The 26108-nt window shown below is 36.3% G+C and overlaps 1 protein-coding gene across 1 annotated transcript in view; it reads left to right on the top strand.

The window, feature by feature from the left end:
• Nucleotides 1–25757, top strand: part of LOC137401807 (uncharacterized) — a 32992-nt gene extending 7235 nt beyond the window's left edge. The window contains exons 3-6 of the mRNA XM_068088288.1: nucleotides 10200–10406; nucleotides 20007–20242; nucleotides 23874–24023; nucleotides 25174–25757. Of these exons, the coding sequence (XP_067944389.1) occupies nucleotides 10249–10406; nucleotides 20007–20242; nucleotides 23874–24023; nucleotides 25174–25364 (735 nt within the window). The 5' untranslated portion in view covers nucleotides 10200–10248 and the 3' untranslated portion in view covers nucleotides 25365–25757. The remainder of the gene's footprint in view (nucleotides 1–10199; nucleotides 10407–20006; nucleotides 20243–23873; nucleotides 24024–25173) is intronic.
• Nucleotides 25758–26108: the final 351 nt, after the last annotated feature.

Here is a 26108-nt window from a genome sequence, read left to right as displayed (position 1 = left end):
ATGTAATACAATATCGTAACGCCCATATCATTCAGGATATTAAACACAGATCACACATGCCTAGTAATTAGTGCAGGAAGATGGCGTACATTTGTATGTTTATCAAGCGTTATAAGGGCAGTCAGTGGCTAGGCAGTCATCCTTCAAAGTTTGACAAGGAAAGATGATAGTTGGCATATTCTTTGTTGCAAATTGTTATGCATGAATTCAAATAAGTGGGTAATGCCCCCATTATTCATTTGAGAATTACCAACCAAGTGACATATTCATTGAGTTTCCATACTTGGACGATATTTTTTCTTAAAGTAAAACCTCCTTTGAAGACTTTTGTAGTCAGACAAGATCATATGTAAACCAATGTCGTTAGTTTTACATGATTGTTGTATGCCTAGACCAAGTGGGTTTGATACTACAAACAGTTGATCACATTTTCATGTTGTTTTATAATTCCGATATATCATCAGTTCACAAGTTCAACTTTTTTGTGGTTACTTATATTTGAACTTTTTGTTGTACATGGTTTGTCGTGGTAGTTATAAATTCAAAGTATGTTAAATCCCATTTTATAATGACAAACTGCCGTGGATAGTAACGGTAATTCCTCGTATCTAATAATCTCCTTTCTCAGTTATCGTAAGCATTGTCTTCAGACGATTCATTAGGCGATTTTGTGGGTCAAGGGCATTTAAGAGAAATGAAGAGTTTTACAAGTACTTTAAACTTTTACACTTTCTAAACATAACCAGAAAAACAGGGAACTGTGGTGACTGCTACCACAATGATGCTTGTGGAAGGATGTCACTGGGCCAGAGTATGAAAGAGATTTTAGTTATTTTTCTTTAATTTTCTAATGGGTATTTTTTTACCCCGCTAAGTACTAAAACCTCAAGCGATGTACGGCAAAGTAGCAAGGAATTACGGTAATGGCTCCCCCACTATCTGAAGTACAATATAAGTATTGCTCTCCTAATTTAAACATTTGAAGGATAACATGTCCACAAAAATCCATTCATTAAAGGACAAGCATCACAGAGAAACATTTTTGTAGATTGTCAACTTTTCATAGTATCACACATTCTCATGCTATGAATGACCATTCTTGGAAGCTTCGATTTGTAGTGATTTTAATTTATGCACCTTCCTTTTAGCTTAAGTAGGGCAGTCAATCTCTGGCTACCTGTCACGTTTCATAACCAACCTAAGCCTATTTTTACTTTTCCTGACTGGTGGGACTAACTGCTGCTTTGGGTTTAAATCTTTACTATTTTTCCATGACATGGCAACTTCACCAGTTTGTGTTCCCAGCAAGATGGAAACGAAAAGAGCCTGCAAGTCAAGCGCGTTATGTTACTCGTAAGTGTTATCAATAGTTTCATGTTTGCGGAAGTTAGAAATAATACTTGTGAATGATGCGCAAGAAAATGTTGCGGCTGCTATTCAATTTTAAACATTTTTCATGCTTAAGTCTCGTTTCTATTTCGATTTGATGAGACAGGAGTGGGGCACTATGACCGTAGGCATAGAATTCCTTATCTTTTTTAACAAAGCGTCCGCATTAATTTGCAGCACACGAATGTCCATTGAGTCACGTATCGCATGTTAGCTCGGCATACATGCGATTCCAAGTCTGCATCATCCACACAATCAAAACAGTGATTACGTCACAGGGAAATGCACTACACTAAGAGTTCTTTTTTGTTATATATATTTTTTAACTTCTACGAAAGCTTTTGGATTTTCTGTGTGTACCTCTCTATTGTGGTATGAATGAAAAATATTTATCATGACTATCGTAAAACTTTATTTAAATGCCATGGCGCTTTATTTTTTAGCTTAGCTCTTTAGTGGCGTTCTATTAGAGGCGGCGTTCAAATAGAGATCTTGCTGTAAATATATTAATTTAGGATTATTTTGTACTTTCCATTTTCGCGAAACGCGATTGACACAGAGATTAATCTACTGACTGCAGGACGTCCCATGAATCCATCCAATAGTGAAACTCTTATCAGTTCTAGTGTAACGTTTCTGTAACCAGCAAGTAGCCCGTTATCATATATTACAAACAATGGATATCACCAAAAGATCTCGTGTCATGATTACTAGCGCTTACAAGAAGCACCAACATGCCTATCATCAGGGAAGCCTACTATGCTAGGTGCTCCTGTGGTATTGGTCTATAACTATTCAAGATATTTTATGGAAGGCTGAACTGCATATGCAGGAGTGAGCAATCTTTTGAAGATCAAGGATGATGTCTGTTTAGCTCACTGCAAGCAGAGGCTGTGTGTGTTCTTAAGAGCATTGTTGAATAAACATTATAGCTCTGTAATCTTGGTTAATCATGTCTGATTCCACCGGCAAGGGAACCTCAATGACTTGAAACATGTCCAGTTGCAGAGAGCAATTTAAGGTGGGATGTCATTCATGTCTCCACTAGTGGCCTTTTTGGGGAATTGAACCTCCACTACTGTTTGCGAGTCAGGCCTTCTAGACCACTAGACCACAGCTGCTCTATTCAAAGAGTTTCTATTCCATGGTCTATTTCTGTACTTAACCAATAGATAAAGCCATCCGTGTTATAAGACACATTTTAAATACATGTATAAAGTAACATAAGCAAAACGGTGAACTTAGTCAACGAAATTAGATAAAATATTCACTCCTCTTCCAACGTTCTAAGTTTCTCCTCATCGTTGTCTTAGACTCGCTGGCCGGTTGCGGTTTAACATTGACGTTGGCTTTCTTGAAAGCTCTGACGGTGTAGGCTGGCTTTACCTTGGCCCATGCGTTCACAATCCACCCATATAAGGTGGGTGTCTGCTGTTGCCTCCTAGTTTAAACCGATCCTCAAAAGCATGTCACTTTACGAGTGCTATTTTAGGTCTTTTTAAACAAGTAATTACTAATTAGCAGCAACTTCCTTTTATATACATGTACTTAGCAGGAGTTTTCATTGTTTTAGCAAGAAATGGTCAGTGGAGCGGTGACCGTAGTGCACCTACCAAAGGCACACACCAGATTTTATAACTCAGTCCACACACAGGGAGCTCCTTATTAAAGATCAGTCGATTTTTTAAAAATATTTATGCTCAAGTGTGACCTATGGTGCAATAAATTCTGTATGTTAAATTATTTTCTCATCATAAAGCCAGACTGACTACTCACTTTTTATAATAGTTCATCGTTTATCTTATCACGATTCTATGTTTCTCGTAACCATGTGACATGTTTAGTAGCTAAACAAAACTAGTGCTAGTTGAAGCCATTTAGTTTCAGCTGTTACTAACTTCTGTCATACACTATGCTTCCATGATACGCAGTACTTCGATCACTAACTTCTGTCATGGTTGATAGTCATGGTGTAGCCTGGCTGGCTTGAGTCATGGTTGATAGTCATGGTGTAGCCTGGCTGGCTTGAGTCATGGTTGATAGTCATGGTGTAGACCAGTTGGCTTGAGTCATGGTTGATAGTCATGGTGTAGCCAGGCTGGCTTGAGTCATGGTTGATAGTCATGGTGTAGCCTGACTGGCTTGAGTCATGGTTGATAGTCATGGTGTAGCCAGGCTGGCTTGAGTCATGGTGGATAGTCATTGTGTAGCCCGACTGGCTTGAGTCACGGTTGATGGTTCTAAGATTTATGCAGACTAAGCTCAATTTTATGGAAATAAACATCATACCTCATTAAGCAGTCTTGGAACTTTGTAGTTTTATTCGGTCACATACTTGTACTTGCTGTCGAATAATCCTGAAAACCAATGCAACCTGTATCATGGGTCGGATTACTGGAGACTAAACAGGACATCAACATGAATCTGCGCAGCCTGTTGGATGAAGTAAAACACTCAACAAAAAGTTACTAGCCCTTCTAAATAGTTTGTCATGGCCATACTCAAAAGGCCATGTAAAACACTCAGATCTGACACACTATCAGATAAACTTATCCTTGGCTAGGAGCTGCAGCAGACTAAAGATGCTAGTTTGGGAGTTTTCATAAGGTGGATCTGGCTTAGATTTAATATAGCTTTTAAATTCAGAATGAGCCAATGTGCAAATACGTAAAAGATATAATTCATGAATAGGTAGAATATTTGCTTTTTTGTAAAGATCAGAAGTATGATAGGTCTATTAAAAATTATTCTCAATAATCGATTTTGAATTACCAAAATTTTATTTAGGTGACTCCGTGGTGCATTTCCCCAAGCCTCAATACAATAGATAATTTTACTGAAGTACGTAGAGGCACCTCTCCATGTAGTCAGATAACATCACACGTGTGTAATTCTTTCTTTTAAACTTTTCGGATGCTTTTGAAGTTTCAAAGCATTAGGTCAGGTACTTCTACCTGAATATGGGGCGTTTGAATTTCATTCACCTCAGAATTTTAGTTTGGGTCCTGATTAGGGTACCCAATGGTACGCTATAACTACGTCTGGTAGAGTTCACTGGCAGCGGGAGGCGCGTATATGTGGCGGTTTTATTAGCCCTTTAGCCTGAGATCTTTATAAATGTTTTAATTAATTAGCAATGACAACTAGAGATACTAGAGATAACTCCAAGATTGTGGACTAAGCGGATGTATAAATTGATTTATTTAAAAAATTTTGAGTTCATCAATAATCATTACCATTGTTAATCATATTAGCGTCTAAAATACCATTTTTATGGATATGATAGAACTAAATGAATGTATTTTGTGTACCCAATTCCATGATAGATACATTTACGACCATTTCGACATTTTGTTTTACGTACCTTCTAGGGTATGTATGGAAAGCCCTTAGATGCCTGTCATATTAAAGTCACAAGCTAAATGATTGTTATATCACTATAGAGTTATAATGGCGGTGCTGGGTTGTTCAAGTGGTTTTAATCCAGTTTATAATTTTGATAAATTAGCTGAAGTTTTAAAAGCATCATGAGATGACAACTCCAGGTTTATGTGTGTGCACCCAGTCAGCGATACATATGGATATGTTTTTCATGTGCCTCAGAGGATATGCATTCGGAATCCAACAGCATCTCTATTTTAAATAAAACTTAAGTTGAATGGAATATTCGCTCATTAGTAGCAGTAAGCTTGCCATAGCTCGAGATTTTTTTATTTCAAAAATAGATTTTCATTGCAAATTGCTACACTGCTTTTACGACAATCCATGAACACATTGGTTGATGGCGATTGTCCTTAATGTATGCAAAGGTGCATTTTAGAGTTTCCAATGAGATTGATAGTGGAGCATTTATATAGAAATCGAAAGTTGTAAGATTATACTGATTGACCCAGCATGGCGTGGAGTTGCCTGCTTTTGCACATTAAATAGGCTGTAGTGAGTCTGTTCTTATAACTCTTCCGTCACATGAGAATTTTCAATATCCTGAGCATCATTCTTGTTATAATAAAGATTATTCCACAACTTTTGGAAATCCATCAGTTACACAGGTCGATTATACAGGTCGATTACGCAGGTCGATTACACAGGATTATTACACAAGTCGATTATACAGGTCGATTACACAGATCAATTACACAGGTCGATTATACAGGTCGATTACATAGTTTGATTACACGGGTCGATTATACAGGTCGATTACACTGGTCGATTGCCCTGGTCGATTACGCAGCTCTATTACGCAGGTCGGTTATACGGGTCGATTACACTGGTCAATTGACCAGTTCGATTATGCAGGTCGATTGCTCAGGTCGATTATGCAGGTCGATTACACGGGCCGATTACACAGGCCTATTACACAGGCCGACTACCCAGGCCGATTATGCAGGCCTAATACACAGGTCGATTGCACAGGTCAATTACACAGCTCGATTGCACAGGTCGATTGCACAGTTTGATTGCACAGGTCGATTGCACAGGCCGATTGCACAGGTCGATTGCAAAGATCGATAAGAAAAAGCATCTTTCAAATGGTAAAATCTTTTAAACTTACCTGGCTCGGTGTATTAAAGAATCCATTTTCTAGCATATATTGTTGTTACTTAAAAATGTGCAAACTAGGGATTTTTTATTCAAAAGCTTTTCCTATGTTTATCATTTCAGAAATTAATAATTCTGTGAATCCAGTGAATGAGTTCTCGACGATTAGCATTGGTAATTTTTGAAGGTGTAAACGATTAGCATTGGTAATCATTCAAGGTGTAAACTGCGGTCACGATATCCAAGTTAGTTCAAAAGCACATGTTATGAAATATCTACTGTGGTACTTCATATCAGTTTGCTGTAATTAAAGTTAGTTTAACTTGATTTCAATTTAAAGCCAAAACTGAAAATTAAGTACTACTAACTTTTTGACTATAGATAGCCTGAAAACTGATAGCTCTGAATGACTAAAAAAAAAGCTTCTCCATCACGATGTTTCCATTGCGCGGATGATGCAAATTTGGAATTGTGCGCTCATTGAGTTACTTGCGATAAGTGTTTCCATTATTTATCCGTTTTAACAAAGTGCCCGGATTAATCTGCAAACACGTAAATGTGTTGTGGTTTAACTCAGGCGCTTAGGTAAAAAATTAAGGATTTCTACTCCAGAGGTCATAGCGGCACACTCGGAATTGCTAGAATTGAAATAGAAATGCCTGAAGTGTAAAAAGTTGTTAAAATGGAATAGCTTGCGCTGTACTTTTTTGCGCATCATTCGCAATTGCCATTTCCATCTTTTGTAAGTGTGAAACGTTCGATAAAAAGTTGCGAGTAACAAAATTCGCTCGACTGGAATGTTTCTGTTTCGGTTTTGAGGATGACAGAAATTTGTGGATTAATCGCATTGTGGAAACATAGCTAGTGAAAGAAACGGGTTGACAGCCTTGTAAAATGCTCGGCAGCTTGTGAAGATACCCTCAACTTGAACCTATCAGTTAGGTTGCATATGTTCATCCTAATTGTCTCTTCTCAGGCATATAATGGAAACATTATAATAGTAAAGTTCGTTGTACAGGAATAATACATGTAGTTAGTCGTATGAAAGGAAAGTCAACACTTAGTGACAACTGAAGCATGGGGCATTACTAGCTAGAATCATTTCTTGTTCAGTTTGTAATTTTATGATGTGTCTTATGCGACCACAAGCTATACAAACATTCAGCCTAACTCCAAGGGTCAATTTTTAGTTTGTTTTTTGTTTGCATGCTGCCGAGTGGCTTTGCCAAAAAAGTAACTGATAGTATGTAAATTGAGTTGAACACTGTATTGTATATGCATGGGGTGATACTCTACATTAATGGTCCAATTTCCATGAGGCTGCATTGAGGATTGTGAGGGTACATCGAAGATTGTGAGGGTACATCGAAGATTGTGAGGGTGTATGGAGGATTGTGAGGGTGTACCGAGAATTCGGTTTTTTATTATTGAAAATAAGTCAACCCGTTAGATAATGAATGACCCATCGACATGCTAGAGTTAGTTCTTCGACTGAGGTGTGAGGAGAGCTGGTTTTATCAATGTCTCATTGTTGTACTCTGTTTAAAATCACAGCATTCTAGTTTTTCAGCCAACTTTCACCGGTTAAAAGCACGAAACTAATATTGTATGGTAAATATTAAAATGATTAATACCCCGAATGCCAGTTTTTTCGCGCCAGATTCGCAGAACTTTCAAACATCATCGCTATATATATATATAGCATATAGATGTGTATTGAAATTCATTTTTTATGGCTTAATGTTCAAAGTTTTATTTCATCATAGGAACTTACTGAATGTTGCTAGTTTACCCAATTCCAATACATACCTGCATCGCATCGGAATCAGAAATAATACAGGCAATGTTAATCAAACAGGAGTTAGCGCTATCACATTTCTATTGCTGAAGTGTAGTTATATTGTTAGATGAATATGCTGGGTGATCGCATAAACGCAGTTTCAAGGCACATGTTCCCTTACAAAATTTCAAGCAAATATGCTGGCATTGCTGCGTTGACTGACGCTAGCGGTTAACGCTAGCATGTTTAATTTATAAGGAGTGTTTGAATATTTTTGCTTGCTGCTTTGTCACAATTGGCTTAATGATTCTCTGATGGCATCATTCAATACCAAATTTAAAGTGTGTCAAAAAATTAGATTACTGTAAAACCTTTATTTGAACGCTATTGCGCTTTATTTTTCAACCCCTCCTCCATAGTAGCACTTTATTAAAGAGGATGCTCAAATAAAGGGCGTCGTTATATTTTATAAAGACTTCGTCCGAATTTTCGTAAGATAAAGTTAACCCTTGCTAGTACAATGATTTTCGCCTATATTTTGTACTCTCCTTTGGGCGGAGTGACTTTGGCCTTTTTGAATGCAATAAATCTGCTAACTTACCTCCAACTTGTCGTAGATCTCTAAATAAATATGGTCGGGACAGGTAATACATGTCTCTCTACCAGTTGATATCTATTGCTTGCAATTAACAAGCGATGATCTAGCCTGTGTTCAATTTGTTGGAGCTTTCAAGTTATTCATTTCAATCTAAATTTGAAGGCATATCTTCATGTTATAACTATATTTAACAAGGTCGCAGAAATGATCAATGCACTCATTGATATGTTTGCTACAGTTTGCAGCCAGAACTGGCTTTTTATGTGCAATAGAAGAGGAGTTATGAGCATCAATCCATTGTAAGCCGAGTTTATATAATCACAATGATGCTATCAAATAATATGCTGTAAGTCTGCATATTTATGAGTTTTATAATAACAATCTATCAAATCCTACAAATATCTATTGAAGAATAAGTGACATAAACAAACCATATTTGTAATACGTTCAGAAACCAAAATTGACATTTGTTAAAAAATAGCACCGTTTGTTCGGCTAGTTACGTTCTGATTGTTGCTTTCATTTAAAACCCTTTCATATTCTTCTGGCTGTTCAATACCTTCTACAGTGTCTTCTGACTTCAACTCTTCTTCTGCACAGCTGAGCTAGTCGATATTAGCATCTAAATAATTTTTTAGCAAAGCAAAACTTTTACTCGGTGCCATTTGCGCTTCTTGCACATATAGCGAGAAACCGCGCGTAATCAAAATTGTTTCAAAGTTTTAGCCTCAAAATAAGTAGTAGCAAAGATTCCATTGTGAATGCGCAAATTTTTTATAATTAATATCGACGTATCAAGACCGCGTTAAACAAGAAATTACTAGAAATTACTAGCCTGATATAGTTTTCAATTATTTTATGGTGTTGCATTAAAAATGCTTGTTTAAATTATACATGTATGCTTAAAGTTAGATCCTGCAAACATACATTCTAACTAAGTTTAAAGTTTGACAAAGGCTAACTGGGTAAAGGTTATTCATAGAAATATCTTCGGTCGCATCATTTCATCGAATCATTTTCTTTAATGCCGAAAAACAGATGATCCTGTTTAAACTGTTGTTTTAAGGTGAAGACACTGCGAGCTAACAAGTTGGTTACAAAATATAAATTACAGTTAATCTAGATAGTTGGAATTTAACGTCAATTGACAATTTTCAATTTTTGTGATACGTGAGCAGTGCTTGTATTACTAGGCATTACGTATTCGCCTCTCCATTCTATTAATAGTTAGTAGCCGGTCTGTTCGGTTTCTATGTTTAAAGGTGAACTTACACCATTAAAATGATGCAAGTGAAAATAGTTTCAATAATAATTTCATTACTAAAAACTAAAACTAAAAACTTTTAATAATAAAGTGAAGAAATCAAACTTCAATTTGCTGTAATTTGAGATATAATGGTTTAAATAAGATCAATTTTTGAAACGCTCAGATTCAAGCCAAGTACAATTATGACATCTATAGTTGCACTTCGGCAATAAGGCCGACAGAATAGAGACGCATGACGCTGCAACTTAACTCAACAGCCGATATCAATAACTAGAGAGACAGGCAGCAGCGCAACTAGTGCCGTCATTTTAGAATTCGCTTTCCTTCTGAGCGTTTAACCGCTATCAAGTTATTCCGATTTTAATCTTGAAACATTGTGGCAGTCAGATCACTTCAAACATGAAAAACAATCGCAAATGATAGAAAAATATCGATTTTACCTATATTTTAACGATTTTAATAAATTTTACTAAAATGTTGTGTAAGCTCATCTTTAAAGACAAACAGCTGTTTGACCTTTGACATAAGATTATGCTTAAGTGATGTCCTTGTCTTGCCATATAACAGGGCACAATAAAAACGTATATGACAGCGATATTCACATTTATTGATGGCATGCTTTGCAGAGCTGCAAGAGGAATGAGGCAGCGGATCCAATGCTGACCTCATCGTGATATGAAGGCTCAGCGAGTCAGACCCTTCCAGCAGTGTCGTAACGTGCTTTGTATCGGTTTCCTGGTGCTAGTTATCTGTCTCCTTCTCCTCTTCAGCAACTTCCTTGGAAGCGTTGTAGAAAGATGGAAGCAGGAGGCTCAATCAATCTGTACTAACAGGTAGGTTGTGGTTTTATGCTTAACAGCAGCGATTGGTTTCTCAGCGAAGTCTGTGGTGTTTCGTGTGAAGAACACAACTTGCTGTTTAGGTTTTAACCTCTTGTTAAAGTTATCACACGAGACTCCCTTCAAATACGATGGTACTAGGGACATCTTGCTTTAGTTTATGCAAAATGTGACGAATCTGCGTATGACCAGGAAGACCGGAGTATTCCATCAAGCTAACTCAGAGAGACTATGCACAGAGCATCTATTTGTCTATAGACGAATAGGGTATAAACTATATATACTAAAGACTATAATAGACTCTAGATTATTATCTACCAACTAAAAACTTGGTCACTGTGCATTCGTGATAATGATCAGTCGATTATAGATTATAGACTCTAGACTAAAAGAAGCTGTAGAATATAGGTTTCAAACTATTGACTATAGACTATTGATTACAGATAATATAATGTAGACTATTGATGATAGATTATTGATTATACGCTATAGATTGTGGACTATTGATTATAGATTATAGACTATAGATTACAGACTAAAGAATATATATAGACTATAAATTACCGACTATAGAATATAACCTATAGAGCATTTACTAGATTATAAACTGTAGAACAGGACTACAAACTATTAACTAAATACAGGTTATAGATTTTAGACTGTAGAATACAGACTGCAAATATAAGTTATTGCCTATAGAATGTATACTTTATGTTATAGAATGTGAACCAAAGGCTACAAATCATAGTCTACGAACTATAGATGAATGATTTGGGTCTCTCGGTGAAAGCGTTTTTGGCAAATTATTGGCTAGTTGTGTTCAGTAGACATGTTTTCTATACTAAACCAGCTAGCTTTGTACTTTAGAAACCTTCTACTTCAAGGCTGCTGCATCTTCTGACAGCATTTTCTTTCGTGTCTTTTGACATTCTGTATGAAGCAGTATTGACAATGTTTCAATAATTCTTATTGGTGACAAAATATGGATATTTTCGCTGAGCAAACATGTAAGGTGTCTCTGACACTAAAGCCTGGTTCACATATCGATTGCGAGACTCTGGCGGTAACTTGTGCATCAAAACGTTTGCGACGCTAGGCTCGGCGGCATATGTTCACATATAAGCTGCATCGCTAAACATAATCGCTTAATCAAATAAAATGTTCACTCGCCACGCTGTTTCTATAATGATGACCTTCGCCTGTACAGTGCATTTCGGGAAGGTTTTGCCTGTAGCCTTTCGTGAAATTCGAACATCACTAAATATTGCGTTGCCACCGGCAACTACTGGCGGTCCTCGGTGCATAGGTTCCCATTTCAACACTAATAGCCTGCGGTGCTGTCGCCGGGTGCTTTGCGACGTATGTGGAAACCAGGCTTTAATCACTGCAACTCAGTCTAGGGGACATTCTGTTTGGGGGCGGATCAATCATTCATCGATCAATGCGATTAGGATATATGTCGACAGCCATATGGCATCAAAGGTGTCATATAACAACACCAACTTTCTCTATCTCCGCTTCTTGCTTTAGTGAACAGTTTTTTATGCATTTCTTATGATAATTGTATTAACCTTCTCCGCTATGATTGCCATTTTCTGTCTGAGGTAGAATATATATTAGCGCATAAGTTGTTTCCTGTTTGAAGTGCTAATAATATTGCTTCCTATTTTGTATTGTTTGTTGCATTGCTGTGTATATAGCTAGCTGAACTGATCAAAAGATATTTCCAAAAAAGCCCATTTTGCTTGAAGCAGTCAAAATGTACATGTTTTAAGTAGAAAGATGACCTGAAACTAGGGACAGTTGAGAGCCTGGTGGCTGTTGTAATTCAAAATAAAATGGTAAAAAGTATACAATAATATACTATACAATAATATAGCAAGTAAATATAAGTAAGTCATATTAATTTAAAGTTCAAAGTTAGGCCAGGTCTGTTTGTTTATCGCTAGCTCTACCTAGGCACCTTCTAGCATGAAGGCAGAATGTCAGAAACGCCTCTCTATTGATATATACTTGATATATCTCTATAGTTTTTTACAAGTAGTTTAGTTAGTAACATTCATGTGACAACTCTTGAGAGATGCGTGACACAGATGTGACGCTGATGTGACACTGTATGGCATGTCTTAGAAGATGTGTGACCAAGATGTGACACTGATGCATAGACCTATTAACCATTAAAGGTTGACTTGCAACAAAATTCATATTACAGTTATTTGATATCAAAAGATTCACCATGTCTCACTCTGTTGTAGGTGCAAAATATATAGGAATGTGATTACAAGCTCTAAAAAGCTCAAAAACGAACAGTTAATCGCAGCCACACGAGACCGCCGTAGTTTGGATTCTCTTTCCAAAACGGCTCAAATGTGATGTAGTTGTGGTAGATGGTTTCTGTTTACACTTTCATGCAACCTTATTTGTCGAAATATTTTCACAAATATACTTTACGCATTCAATAAAACCATGTCTATTGTTCTTACGCGTCTATTTTATCGTCATTGTAATGCTGTCATTTTTAGCACTGATATCTTATAACTTACCGTAAAAATTTTTTAAACTTTTTAACCTTACTTCGAAGGAGTGCATATCATTGTCTGATAATCATGACGAGCCAGTTGGTCACCTGTGATAATCGAAAAGTGCTGCAAAAATTATTTTCGAAGTATTAGGTCACATGATCAGATTACAACTTGACGATTAGTTCAAGCCGAAACAAAACTGTAAAGTAGCGAGCATCTATATTTGATACGGGTTCTTCGGTAAAACCCGAAGTGTTTGTCATAAACTAGTGCTACGATAAGTTTATATTGAGCTTTTTATTGGCCTTTCAACTCATGTGAGAACATCACGTGACAAGACAATAACCAAACTATCATGACTACATCAGAGAAATAAAGAGATTCCAATCTCCGGCGGCTTTTCGTTTTTGAGCTTTTAAGAGCTTGTAATCACATTCCCACATATTTGGCACCTACAAAACAACAGAGTAAGACATGGTGAATCTTTTGATACCAAATAACTGTAATGTGAATTTTGTTGCAAGTCAACCTTTCAGTATAGTTAATAGGTATATCATGCACTGATGTAACGCATCATAGATGATCAATGTGTGTGACACTGGTCCGATATTTATTAGGAGATGTGTGACATGTGTGCTACTTTTTAGGAGATTTGTGACTCTGGCCAGTATCAGCGCACTGCTCTTTGACTGCACACACTCCCTTGTCACCACCCTGTATTGCATCAAAATCTTGTCTCGTGTCAGCAAGCTGCCTTTTTGGTAGCACTTTGCCACATGACAGCATCCTGCCAGTATCAGTGCACTGCTCTTTGACAGCACACACTCCCTTGCCATCACCCTGTATTGTATCAAATTCCTGTCTCTTGTCAGCAAGCTGCCTTTTATTAGCATTCAGCACTTTGTTCCTTAACAGCTGCAGATTCTTTCTAATCATCAACAGGCTGTAACATGTCCTTTCCAGCAATGGCATGAGCTTATCACTAAGTTCATACAGATGTAGAATGCCGAAACACTCTCACGTCTGTGAGGCTGCAAAGTCTGCATGTAAACAACCGTGTCGCTCTCATTCTGCTGTGACTCGGTCTCACTGTTTGGATGTGAAACACTCGTGCCAGGCGCCATCTTTGTGCCATGGAAACAGTCTTAGCGACCAATAGTATCACACTTGTGCGTGCGCCATTTTTCTTCTTGTCATCCATGGTTTGTTTTGTCTTTGACCTCGTTAAGATACAACCTTGACAAAAGGCGTCACACAATCATCATTCTACTATAGGGCCATCCAAACATGATCTGCTGGTCGGCCCAGCGTAGCACTTTGGCACTAGAACACCTAAAGCCCGGTTCCCATATACGTCGCAAAGTACCGGCGACACACCGCAGGCTATTAGCGCCATGAAATGGGAACGTATGCGCCGAGGTCCGCCGAGGACCGCCGGTAATTGCCAGAGGTATCGCAATAGTTTAACACTGTTCAAATTTCGCAAACGGCCGCAGGCAAAACAATCCCGAAATGCACTGTATGGGTAAAGGTCACCATTATAGGAACGGCATGGTGAGCGAACATTTTATTTGATTACGCAATTATGTTTACGATATTATTAACGATGTGGCTTATGTCAACATATCCCGCAGAGCCTAGCGTCGCAAGCGTTTTGCTGCGCATGTTACCGCCGGAGTCTAGCAACCGATATGGGAACCAGGCGTAAGTGTCGCTACATTATCACTGTATGGAAACTTTATGCATGCCACCTCTCTGACTTGTTTGTCTCCCGTTACTCCCATTTAAGCACTCTATATCATTTGATAGTTCACTGTTAGGAAAAGACTGTTACCCTAGGACACTTATATTTCGCTAGTATTTAGTTTCGTGAGTAGCTCACAGAGTAAAATTTCGAAGCAACTTAATTTCGCAGCTCTGATGAGTGCGAAAATATAGTGATGTGAAAATAAATGCAGTGGAACAAACATAATTAGATTCCTCAGGTTAAGTTCACCGATAAAAAAAAATTTTAATTTGCGACTAGTTTGTAATTGTGAATCGCAGGTAGAATGGTGTGGGCAAGGTCGATAATGCAATTTGATCGCTTGCTGCCATTTGTTTCTTGGACTATCAACAGACCCGTTTTCACTGGGGCGGCTGGCCGGCTGAGCCGCCCCATCTTTTTGGGAATTTTTTTTACGGTAAGTACAGTCCAACTCGGATAACTCGCCCTCAGATAAAATGTAACATTTCATCTCAAACACAAGGTCAACTCAAACAGATTTGTTTGGTCAGTTTCAACGCGATGATAAATTTCTTCAGATAACTCGACCTCAACATCATTTATTCGAAAAGTTATTTGTCCAACGGCCATGGATGCGGTTTTTATCGCTGTAGAATATCACTTCATTCCAAGCCATAGAGACAAACATCAACTTCTAGTAGTTCTTAGGCATCATTATTATCATCATCAGAGGCAAAATATTTTTGTTAACGACTTTTATAAAGGTTTGCAGAGGATTAAGTTTTATCAAACACTCGCTTGGCCATGTCCCATCGAAAGCGTAAAAGCCTCCGAATGAACTTAAAATAAAATCCGCAAAATTGATCTTTGTTAAAACGCTCAAAAGAAAAAGATGTCTTTTTTCTGAACGTTTTAACTGCGGTCATGTTTTCCCTATTTTAATTTAAAAACGTCTCGGCAGTCACATCACTTAAAACAAAACAAATCTCAAAAAATTGCAAGTTATTGAAGAGGTGTCAGCGGTGAATCCAAACCTTTTCAGAGCCATGCTGCTTGTGTAGTACTGCGAGTGTCAGTGTGTCTTATTTTCTTTCAACACACGGTGCTCACTGCATTGATTGATGTCCCCAGCAAACGATAACGCTACTAATGCATGTGCATTGACATCAAATTCCTATCATTATAAATCATTCTTAATGGGAAAATAATCATAATTAATTGCAAAATAATAACGTAATAAAATTTTGCCAGTCAAATTATTTTGTTGGTTTATATTTTAACGATGCTATGGTGGTCGTTAAAAACGTTGAAATAAATGTCGTTATAAATTTCCATTCTACAGTATCAACGAACAAAGCTATTTAGTTTCGCTTTTTCGCTCGTTTGTTATGATAGTTTAGTTTCGCACATGAAACTTTCGCGAGAGGATGACACCGCGAAAACGCGAAAGTTAGATGCCGCGAATACATAAGTGTCCTAGGGTATGTTGATATCTGATCCCTTGCCTGCTACAGTCAATGTGTTGTGTGAACTTTGTCTGTTTGAGTCATTACCAATGTTTATATGTGACAGCAAACTGGTCGGAAATGAACTTTTTTTATCACTGGTCAAAGCTGTGAAAAGGAAAGTTGACCGTCCGACAAATAAACAAAGCAAATAAATAAAGGATCATAAAGTGATCCCTCGCTATATCGCGCTTCATCTTTCTCGGTTTCACAGATTTTGTTACAGTGCATTACGCTGAATCCTGATTGGCTCAGGGGCTTTACTGTTGTCTAGAAGTAAAATGTTGATGCTGTACTGTATTGTTTTTCACTTGTCAACAGTTTTCGTTTCTATACATTCTGACAAATTTACGTTTGCAAATTTCCTCCGTGGCAACACCCACCATGTTACAGAAATATTTTGCACCGACAAAGGTACCTCCAGAAGCGCTGAAAAGGCCGAGAAAGATGCTTACTAATGCAGAAAGAATTACACTTCTGGACATTCAAAAGAGCGGTAAAAGCTATGTGGCTGTAGGGCGGACAATGGTATTATCTCAAGTAGGAATAGCCTCTACATTCTCTCCTCATTCGGTCAGACAAAGTACCAGACAAAGACAGTCCAATATCTCATTTTTACATTTATACTAGTATCGAGAAGTACCAGTATCGTTGTATTCAAAGGCTTGATGGATAGCTTCTACTGGAACAGTATTCTTTTTTATACACACACTTCTATGCGCGAATTGTTATTAATTCAACATATTAAGGATTTTTATTTTTAAATAAAGGTAAAAACTATGCGGCTGTAGGGCGCCATGACGGAATAAATGAATCTTTGGTTCGTTCCATAAAGGAGGAAAATAATAGAAGGGCGAAAGTAGCAATATTGATAACAGATATTAAAATTATTGTTTTTTAAACAAATTTTGGGCCTTCAAAAACTTTTTGGTTTATGGTTTCATTTTATAGTAGAGTACTACACTGTAAAATAATAATAATAAAATAAAGCTGACTACTTCACAGATTTCACAAGGTTATTTTGTAACCGCATTTCCCGCGATAAACGAGACATCACTGTAAAGTGAAATTATGTCTGCTTAAAGAAAAGCTCTTTTTGGCATAACACTGCTCTATAATGTCAATTGGCCAGGTGTTGGTGTCTGGAATAAGGTGCAGTAGATTTTCTAGGAAATTAGGAATGTAATAAATGGTCAGGCAGATTGGAGATGTGATTAGAGTATTTTAGACAGAAACTATCTAATGACACAGTTATCTCATCAGTTTCAATGGCATTTAGGTATAGGCCCACAGCTAGCTGAGAGTATATGAGCAGTGACTGGCTATAGGCTTACAGTTGAGATGCTTCAAGTCTTCTGGTCTCCTCTGCTTTTTCATTATTAAAACGCTCAAACACAGTTGATGATAATAATTTAGACGGTCTATGCTTGCATTATTAATTATGACAGTCATAAATAAATAGTGACAGATATTTGGAGTTGCTCTATGTCAGTTTCAGTTTAATTGTTTTGTCTAATTTGATGCTGATAGAGTGATTTTCATAGATAGCTTGATGGGTTATTCTAACAGTAGGAGTAACCTAGTACGTGTGCTCTTAAATGGGTTTGAGTTTAAATATTTCGTTCAACGAGTCTAATTACAGCAGTTTCATGTAAAATAGGATTTAGGTGTGATATCGTATTTATACTCTCTGTGTGGTGTCGTATTTATACAGGCCGTGTGATGTCGTATTTATACTCACCACATGATGTCGTAGTTATACTCACCGCATTATGTCATATTTATACTGGTTGCTAGAACTTGTTTTTTAACAGTCATGTCTTCCCTTTGTTAGTTAATACGCTTGCCTTGGCTTCATGTATTATCTAAGTGACTGGTAAAATTCAAGTATGATTTTTATATCATTCATAGGAGAGCCAACATGTCACAAAGAAGGCAAAAGGTTGTAACTGACCAGATATTTGGCTTTAATGCCTCTAATGCAGGGATGTCAAACTCAATTGTACAAGGGGCCAAAATCCAAAACACAATTTAGGTCGCGGGCTGAACAGGGTAAACATTTATTGAACACAATAAAACTAATTGTTCATGGAACATAAATATGGATAAAAAACGGACAGGAATATCATTCTGAAACAAACTTCAGGTTAAATTGACCCCAGAAGTATGCAGCAAGGCAGCTGAAGCGTTGCATTATGGGATCTGTAGTTCTGTGCAGTATTATGTCACCAGCACTTCATATCGATGGGCCATGAATAACAATAATGTAAAATGTTCTTGCGGGCCAGATATGATTACAAGATGGGCCGGATATGGCCCTCGGACCTTGAGTTTGAGACATGTGCTCTAATGCCAACAGCTAGCTTGTCGAATGGTTGTTTATAGGGCTCCTGGACAGCTATTGAATGTCATAACATTACAGAGATATGTCAAACAGCTGTGTATACCGTCTGCGTATACTTTAGACCACATAGTCAGTACTGTAAGCTTATGTTAGATTAGTATGAGGTTTTCCTGTTTATGTATCTGAGATCTTATGTCGACTCTAGGGTGTTCTTGTTCTTTGCAAGTTTAATCCTAACTGGAGAACAGGAAGTGGCTTTTGCAGTTTTACATATCATGGCTTGGACGGTAAATGGGCCTCACTTTGGCACCCTTAAGCAGGAAATTACAATAATCAGGAAAAAGATAATTGTTTTGGAGCTTTTTTTTTAATTGTTGGCTTGATTGCCTTTAACTTTGCTTGATATGTGTCATCATCCTGGCTGATTTAAATGAATTGAAATATTCACAGGCAATGTCTGATAGTCACAGCAAACTGAAGTGATACTAACTCTGGGGATTTCTGTGGAAAAACACAACTTGCTGTTTAGGTTTTAACCTTTTGTTAAGGTCATCACACGAGACTCCCTTTAAATAGGATGGTACTAGGGATGTCTTATCAGCTTGCTCTAGATGATTCAAAACATGACAAATTTACATATGAGCAGGAAAACTGGAACATTCCATCTTGCCAACTCAGAGGGACTATGCACAGAGCATCTAATTGTCTATAGATAAATTATATAGTATAGGCTATCTGCTATATACTTAGTCATAGGACATTTATGTTAATGATCTGTCGATTATAGACTTTAGACTAGAAGAAGCTGTAGATCATAGATTGTAGACTCTAGATTAGAAGGAGCAGGTATTGATGCTGCTGACTTGGCAGTAAACACTAACGTAAGTCTATGTTTAAATACTGATATTTTCATCTGCTGCTTTATCATGATTGGCTAGCTGAAATGCACCGAATAACAGTAGCTTCACTTGTTATAAAAAATTAGTTGTTCTGAAACATTACATCATTTTGAATAAAATTTGTTTTTTGAATAAAATTATTATGAGAGAATGCTAAAAAATATAAGATGTATGTATGAATAGGTCATAATAAAAATTTATGTAAGTGTCAAAGACAAAGAATTAAAAATGTTTTACAACTCGTCTGCTTTGCAAAGCATAACAGTTAATACTATTTTGAATAAAATTTGTTTTAAGAATAAAATTATTAAAAGCTGATCATAAAAATTATGAACTTTATGTTGCAAATGTTGTAATAAAAATTCATTTTCTGTCAATGAGAAAAACGTGTTCAGGTCTGACAACTCCAATTTTCTTCACAAAGCACTGGTTGCATGGCTGAATCTGCTACTGGCGCTCCACAACACCTCTCTGTTGGAATCCAGTTTGTCTCGGACTTATTTATTTTATTTGTTTATTCATTTCATAGAAACTCTCAAAATCTTGCATTATTTATCTGTACAAGTATCTATTGTAGCCCTAAATGGTTCTATTGTAGTCCTAAATGGTATACGGAAACATCGTGCGACTTTGATTGTCATGTTGGAGAGACTCGGCTGAAACAGAGACTGAAGTTGTTAGCAGATATCAGTTCGGCTCTGAACAAAACGCAAGGATTACACTGGCTCTGTTATGGTACCCTCTGGGGTGTGCTCAGAGGGAGTACCCTCCTTGAATATGACAGGGATGGTGACATCTGCACCATAAGCATTTCTCAAGAGGAGCTCGTAGACAGTGAGTTATTCTGCGCGTTACGTTGTTGTTATGTGGGAAGGTAGGGCAAGCTTCGCCGGATGTGTTGGATTCGGCGAAATATTTTGACAGCATTTCGTTGTAAAGCGGCCTTATCTTCATATTAATTTAAACCATTTTCTCTGTTTGTGACTGAAAGCAAGAGTTAGACAGTCGCTAAAAACAAACTGTAGAAATAGTGAAATGATGCTATTGCATTTGAAAACAAGGTAGGCATATTAATTAGTAGTGCTAAAAGGTTATGGTACTGTCGGTTCTATTGGTTCTATGTCATTCAAACATGCGCCTTGTCTGTTGTTATTGGGTACGGCTGAGGTCCACCTGTGGTACGTATCGTAATGCTCCGTGTTGCAGCCATACTAGAATTAAAACAGTTTGTTTGGAGCTGTGCACTCATTTTGCCTTACTAAACATGATAATAGCTGCATTTCATTTAAACATGCGCTTTGTCTGTTGTTATTGGGGTCTGGCTAAGATCTACCTGCTGGCATGTGCTGCAGCATTCCATGTTAGAGCCATACTAGCATTTAATTTTTTTTAGTTGGAGTTGTGGCCTCAATTTAGACATTTTACACAAACTTTTAGGAACATCATTAAAGTTCTTCCTTTGTAGTAGTTATCCACAAAAGTCAAGTCTGTATTACTTCGAGTACTTACCGCATTATATCATGTGACTCTTTCTTCAAAGATTTTTTTCTATCAAGCTGTCAAGTCAATAAGGGTGTTAATATACTGTACATTCAAAGTTATTACAAGGGTAAATGGTTCATCATATCTAAGCTACAATGCATGAGGACCACAGTGAAGGGGGAGGGTAGGTTGTTGCCGCAGCTGTTTTAATTTAACATTTAGGGCTACATTTAATGCCAGCTTTGTTTACAAAGGTACAGCTTCTCGGTATGTTTATCAACATTGGCCTCATAATGAGACTAGACTAAGTTTATTTAGCCTTCATGCACACTGATGCTTCAACTAGAATAATTTTATTAATGGCAAAGAAAATGTCAAGGTCATTTGGTTGAGAAAAGTACAGAAACAAATCCTATTACTGTCCATTATTAAAGCAAAATTAGGTATTATTTATAACAAGCATTAGTGGCTTGCTGCATTTTATATATAGGCATAAATGGACTCGTTGTAATTATGTTTTTATCTAAGAGTGTGAAGAAACTTGTTACCTTTGTTTATGGCAGACTGACTGCTAAGCTCTGTGAGTGCACGGGACAGCGCTGGTAAACTTTACTCTTTCACAATACCTGTATTCTGTGTAGAACATACTGTTATATTAAGATATTGTTTCATGTTTTATGTAGAGCATATATATTCAGATCGCTGTGACATGACAAGTATTGTAATTGGAAAACTTGCACAAGTACTCCTCAGTTAATGACGGGGTCACCTCACATTGACTTGGAGTTACGATAGCGTGTTGAAAATTATGTAAATTATTAAAAATATGCTTGAAAAGCTAAATGAAAATCACAAAAAAATATATTTCTTAAATCCATTAAAGTAACCATGAATGTATATATATTTCACATTCACGCCGGCCAAGACATGGTTTTTATGCATGTATGGTATCGGGTGCTAGGTTATCATCTGCCATTATATAAAAATACATCTGGTACAAATGTTAAATGAAAAAAGAAATACCAAGAAAGTAAACATTAAAAATAGGTAAAAATGCATAACACCTACTGCAAAGTATTCTACAGTAACCTAATATTTGTTTACATACCAGAAGCACTGCTTGGTGACTGATGGTAACAATGCCTGTCAAAGCTGTCTACTATCTCAGTTTACAAACACCTTTGGAAATTCCATGTAATTTACTAGTTTAATACTAACATGATTTACTTAACAAATTAAATTTTAATCAAATTGAATCCTCTACAGACGGAATGGCGGCTCAGATTTGTAAGCTTGCTCTAATTTGTCCTTCATACAGTTGCCGCTGCCTGACCTCTCTTTATAGATTCTATAGCTGCCAGCGTTTTTAAAGTGAGGCAATTCTCATTCGTCTTTTGGTTACCATCATCTTATCTAGCTCACTCTTTCCTGTGATCACAATAGAGTCGTGTTATAACATCTACTGATCACAATAGAGTCGTGTTATAACATCTATTGATCACAACAGAGTCGTGTTATAACATCTATTGATCACAATAGAGTCGTGTTATAACATATATTGATCACAACAGAGTCGTGTTATAACATCTATTGATCACAATAGAGTCGTGTTATAACATCTATTGATCAAAACAGAGTCATGTTATAACATCTATTGATCACAATAGAGTCATGTTATAACATCTATTGATCACAATAGAGTCGTGTTATAACATCTATTGATCAAAACAGAGTCATGTTATAACATCTATTGATCACAATAGAGTCATGTTATAACATCTATTGATCACAATAGAGTCGTGTTATAACATCTATTGATCAAAACAGAGTCATGTTATAACATCTATTGATCACAATAAAGTCATGTTATAACATCTATTGATCACAATAGAGTCGTGTTATAACATCTATTGATCACAACAGAGTCATGTTATAACATCTATTGATCACAACAGAGTCATGTTATAACATCTATTGATCACAATAGAGTCATGTTATAACATCTATTGAAAGTGTTTTAATTTACTGCACATCAGAAAGGTTATAGGTTTTTTGGGAAAATGCAGTCAAACCTTCACTTATGATTATTTTAACGCATAAATTTTGTGACATTTGTTCAATTTGAACAAATGTTTGTCTTTTATTACACAGCAATTTCTATCATAACGACTTCTGAAGTTTCTCTGAACAATCCCGTTTCTTTAAGCAGTCCGTCATTACACAGTTTTCTTCGTAAGACTTGGTTCTACAGTACTCGTATAGTACTAAGCAGGGCTTCGTTTAGGTTAAAAATCATATCTCAAGAATATGCTCAGTGCAAGTGCAGTGGGGAAAAAGGGAAAAGAATGATCAATTTGCTATAATTAGAAACAAAATTATGGAAAAGCATGTGTAATAGTTTTTATATCAATTTAGAAAGTGCGCAAAGTCAGGTAGTAGTGGTTTTTAAAAAGAAAGTTTAAATGATACTAAGAAGAGATGTCCCGAAATGAGTTGAAGAAAAGAGGCGTGATCGAAACTATTTAGTTTTAATTAATTTTAAATGTAAGTAATTAATTGAAAATGACATGAAATTTTAAGTATTAAACTGAAACATACAATTAAATCATATTAATTTAAAGTTTACATAGTCTGAGTTAGACCAGGTTTTTATTCTCATCTTTCTACCTACCAACCGTCGGTCTGCTGTGTCACCAAGGCCACATCTCAGTGTTGCAGCGTTTAATACGAAGGTCTCGTGACACCGGATACTCCATTTATTTATAGACACTCATTTATGTAGCACTTTATATAATATTTTTAATGCTTTATGTAATTAGGAGATGTATCTGACGTTAGGTATTTTGTATTAAGGAATAAATTAGGTGATAAGCAGCATATTTGTAGCATAGCATTTGCTTCAACATATGAAAATTTTGACATACGAAGTAAAAATTCCATTAGATTAACTTTTGTATTTCAAGGAGTTGTCTTATATTTGTAGTTATAACTCATTTACCTGGAACCATAAAATATACTCAAAACTATACTTCCTATCACATATGGAGGGACCTAGCTGAAGTGGAGATAACTTCTTTTGTATACTCCAGCATCAGGAATGACAATACAGATGAGTACATGATTATACGAGAGGGTGAGTAGGCATTTTCTCGACAACAGCATTTTATTTTAGAATCGTAGGCTATTTTAAACCTGCAGTGTACAGAATGTTGTTCAAGCATGCGCGTTACATACACCTTTTGGTAAACAAATGTATGGCAGTCATTAAATGCAAATGGGAATCTTTGGCATTATCAAGTGTACTGCCCTATTAGACCAAGGAGAGTCATGGGGCTTTCTAGCTTCATAGAATATAGATATAGTACATAGCAACTTGTACGTGGAATATAGATATAGTACATAGCAACTTGTACATGGAATATAGATATAGTACATAGCAACTTGTACGTGGAATATAGATATAGTACATAGCAACCTGTACATGGAATATAGATATAGTACCTATCAACTTGGACATGGAATATAGATATAGTACATAGCAACTTGTATATGTAATATAGATATAGTACATAGCAACTTGTATATGGAATATAGATATAGTACATATCAACTTGTACATGGAATATAGATATAGTACATATCAACTTGTACATGGAATATAGATATAGTACATAGCAACTTGTATATGTAATATAGATATAGTACATAGCAACTTGTACATGGAATATAGATATAGTACATAGCAACTTGTACATGGAATATAGATATAGTACATAGCAACTTGTATATGTAATATAGATATAGTACATAGCAACTTGTACATGGAATATAGATATAGTACATAGCAACTTGTACATGGAATATAGATATAGTACATAGCAACTTGCATATGGAATATAAATATAATACATATCTATCAACTTGTTCATGGAATATAGATATATTATACATACCTATCAACTTGTACATGGAATATATATATATATATATATTATACATACCTATCAAATTGTACAATGAATATATATATATAATACATACCTATCAACTTGTACATGGAATATATATATAATACATACCTATCAACTTGTACATGGAATATATATAATACATACCTATCAACTTGTACATGGAATATATATATAATATATACCTATCAACTTGTACATGGAATATATATATATATATATATATAATACATATCAACTTGTACATGGAATATATATATATAATACATACCTATCAACTTGTATATGGAATGTATATGAAGTCCGTACTTTCAGGTTACTCAAATCTATTGGTCAGTAGATCTTGCAAGCCTGAAGCATTCCCAGAGAGATTCATCAAACCTCCCCTGTCCCGCAAGCTTCTAGACGGGGTATACTTCCCTGTACCTAGAGATAGTTATGAGATACAGATGTATATCTACCCTGAGGATTGGTATTACACGGCTACACCAGTCTGCTGCCAGTGACAATTACTTTCTTGTTTTATCCATGTCCCTTCCTCCAACTCAATTGTCCTAGACGTTTCCCAGTATTTTTAAATTGTTGAAATAATCTCTTTACATTATATTTTCTCATGTGTTGTTCATAAGCATATTATAATGCATTGATTCATGCATAGGTATCCGGGAGTCACCAGAAAACATAGCTGTTAATATATGATGTATTTGCTTTTCATTTATTGTATGCGATTGTTAGCGAACTCATAGCCGCATAATGTAGTCTGCATTTTGGTCTGCTCATAATTAATTATCTTTACGAATGTCCTTTTTTTGATGCTATTTTCAAAGGCCTCGAGGCTGGTACAACACTTTTATCATTCCATTTGAGATTGTACACGTATTTAATAATATAAGAAATCAAGAAATAAAATTTTTATTTTCATGCAATTGTAAAATGATCATAATCAAGTGTACAATCATCAACAATTATCATATTCCGCGACTCGAAGTCACGAACGACCTTAAGTTGCCTTATTAAGCCTTAAGTTACTTTATTTGCCACGACCCTAAGTTGCGAAAGTATATTGTGAGAATTTTTATCTGATTTGACTGTGTAAAAATTAGCGTAGCTTCCTGCCAAACAAGTAGCAGCAGTTCTGTTACATTCACTTCTTCAGGACTTTTCTGCAAGAAACCTGGCTAACCATAAAGCTCTGCAGGAAACCTGCCTAACCATAGAGTTGACAGTTATCGATCATAGCTTTGAATGGT

Source organism: Watersipora subatra, chromosome 8 (genome assembly GCF_963576615.1).
Source record: "Watersipora subatra chromosome 8, tzWatSuba1.1, whole genome shotgun sequence".
NCBI classification, from domain to species: Eukaryota; Metazoa; Bryozoa; class Gymnolaemata; order Cheilostomatida; family Watersiporidae; genus Watersipora; species Watersipora subatra.
The sequence above is the reverse complement of the archived record's forward strand: the minus strand, read 5'-3'. Positions and strand labels throughout refer to the sequence as shown.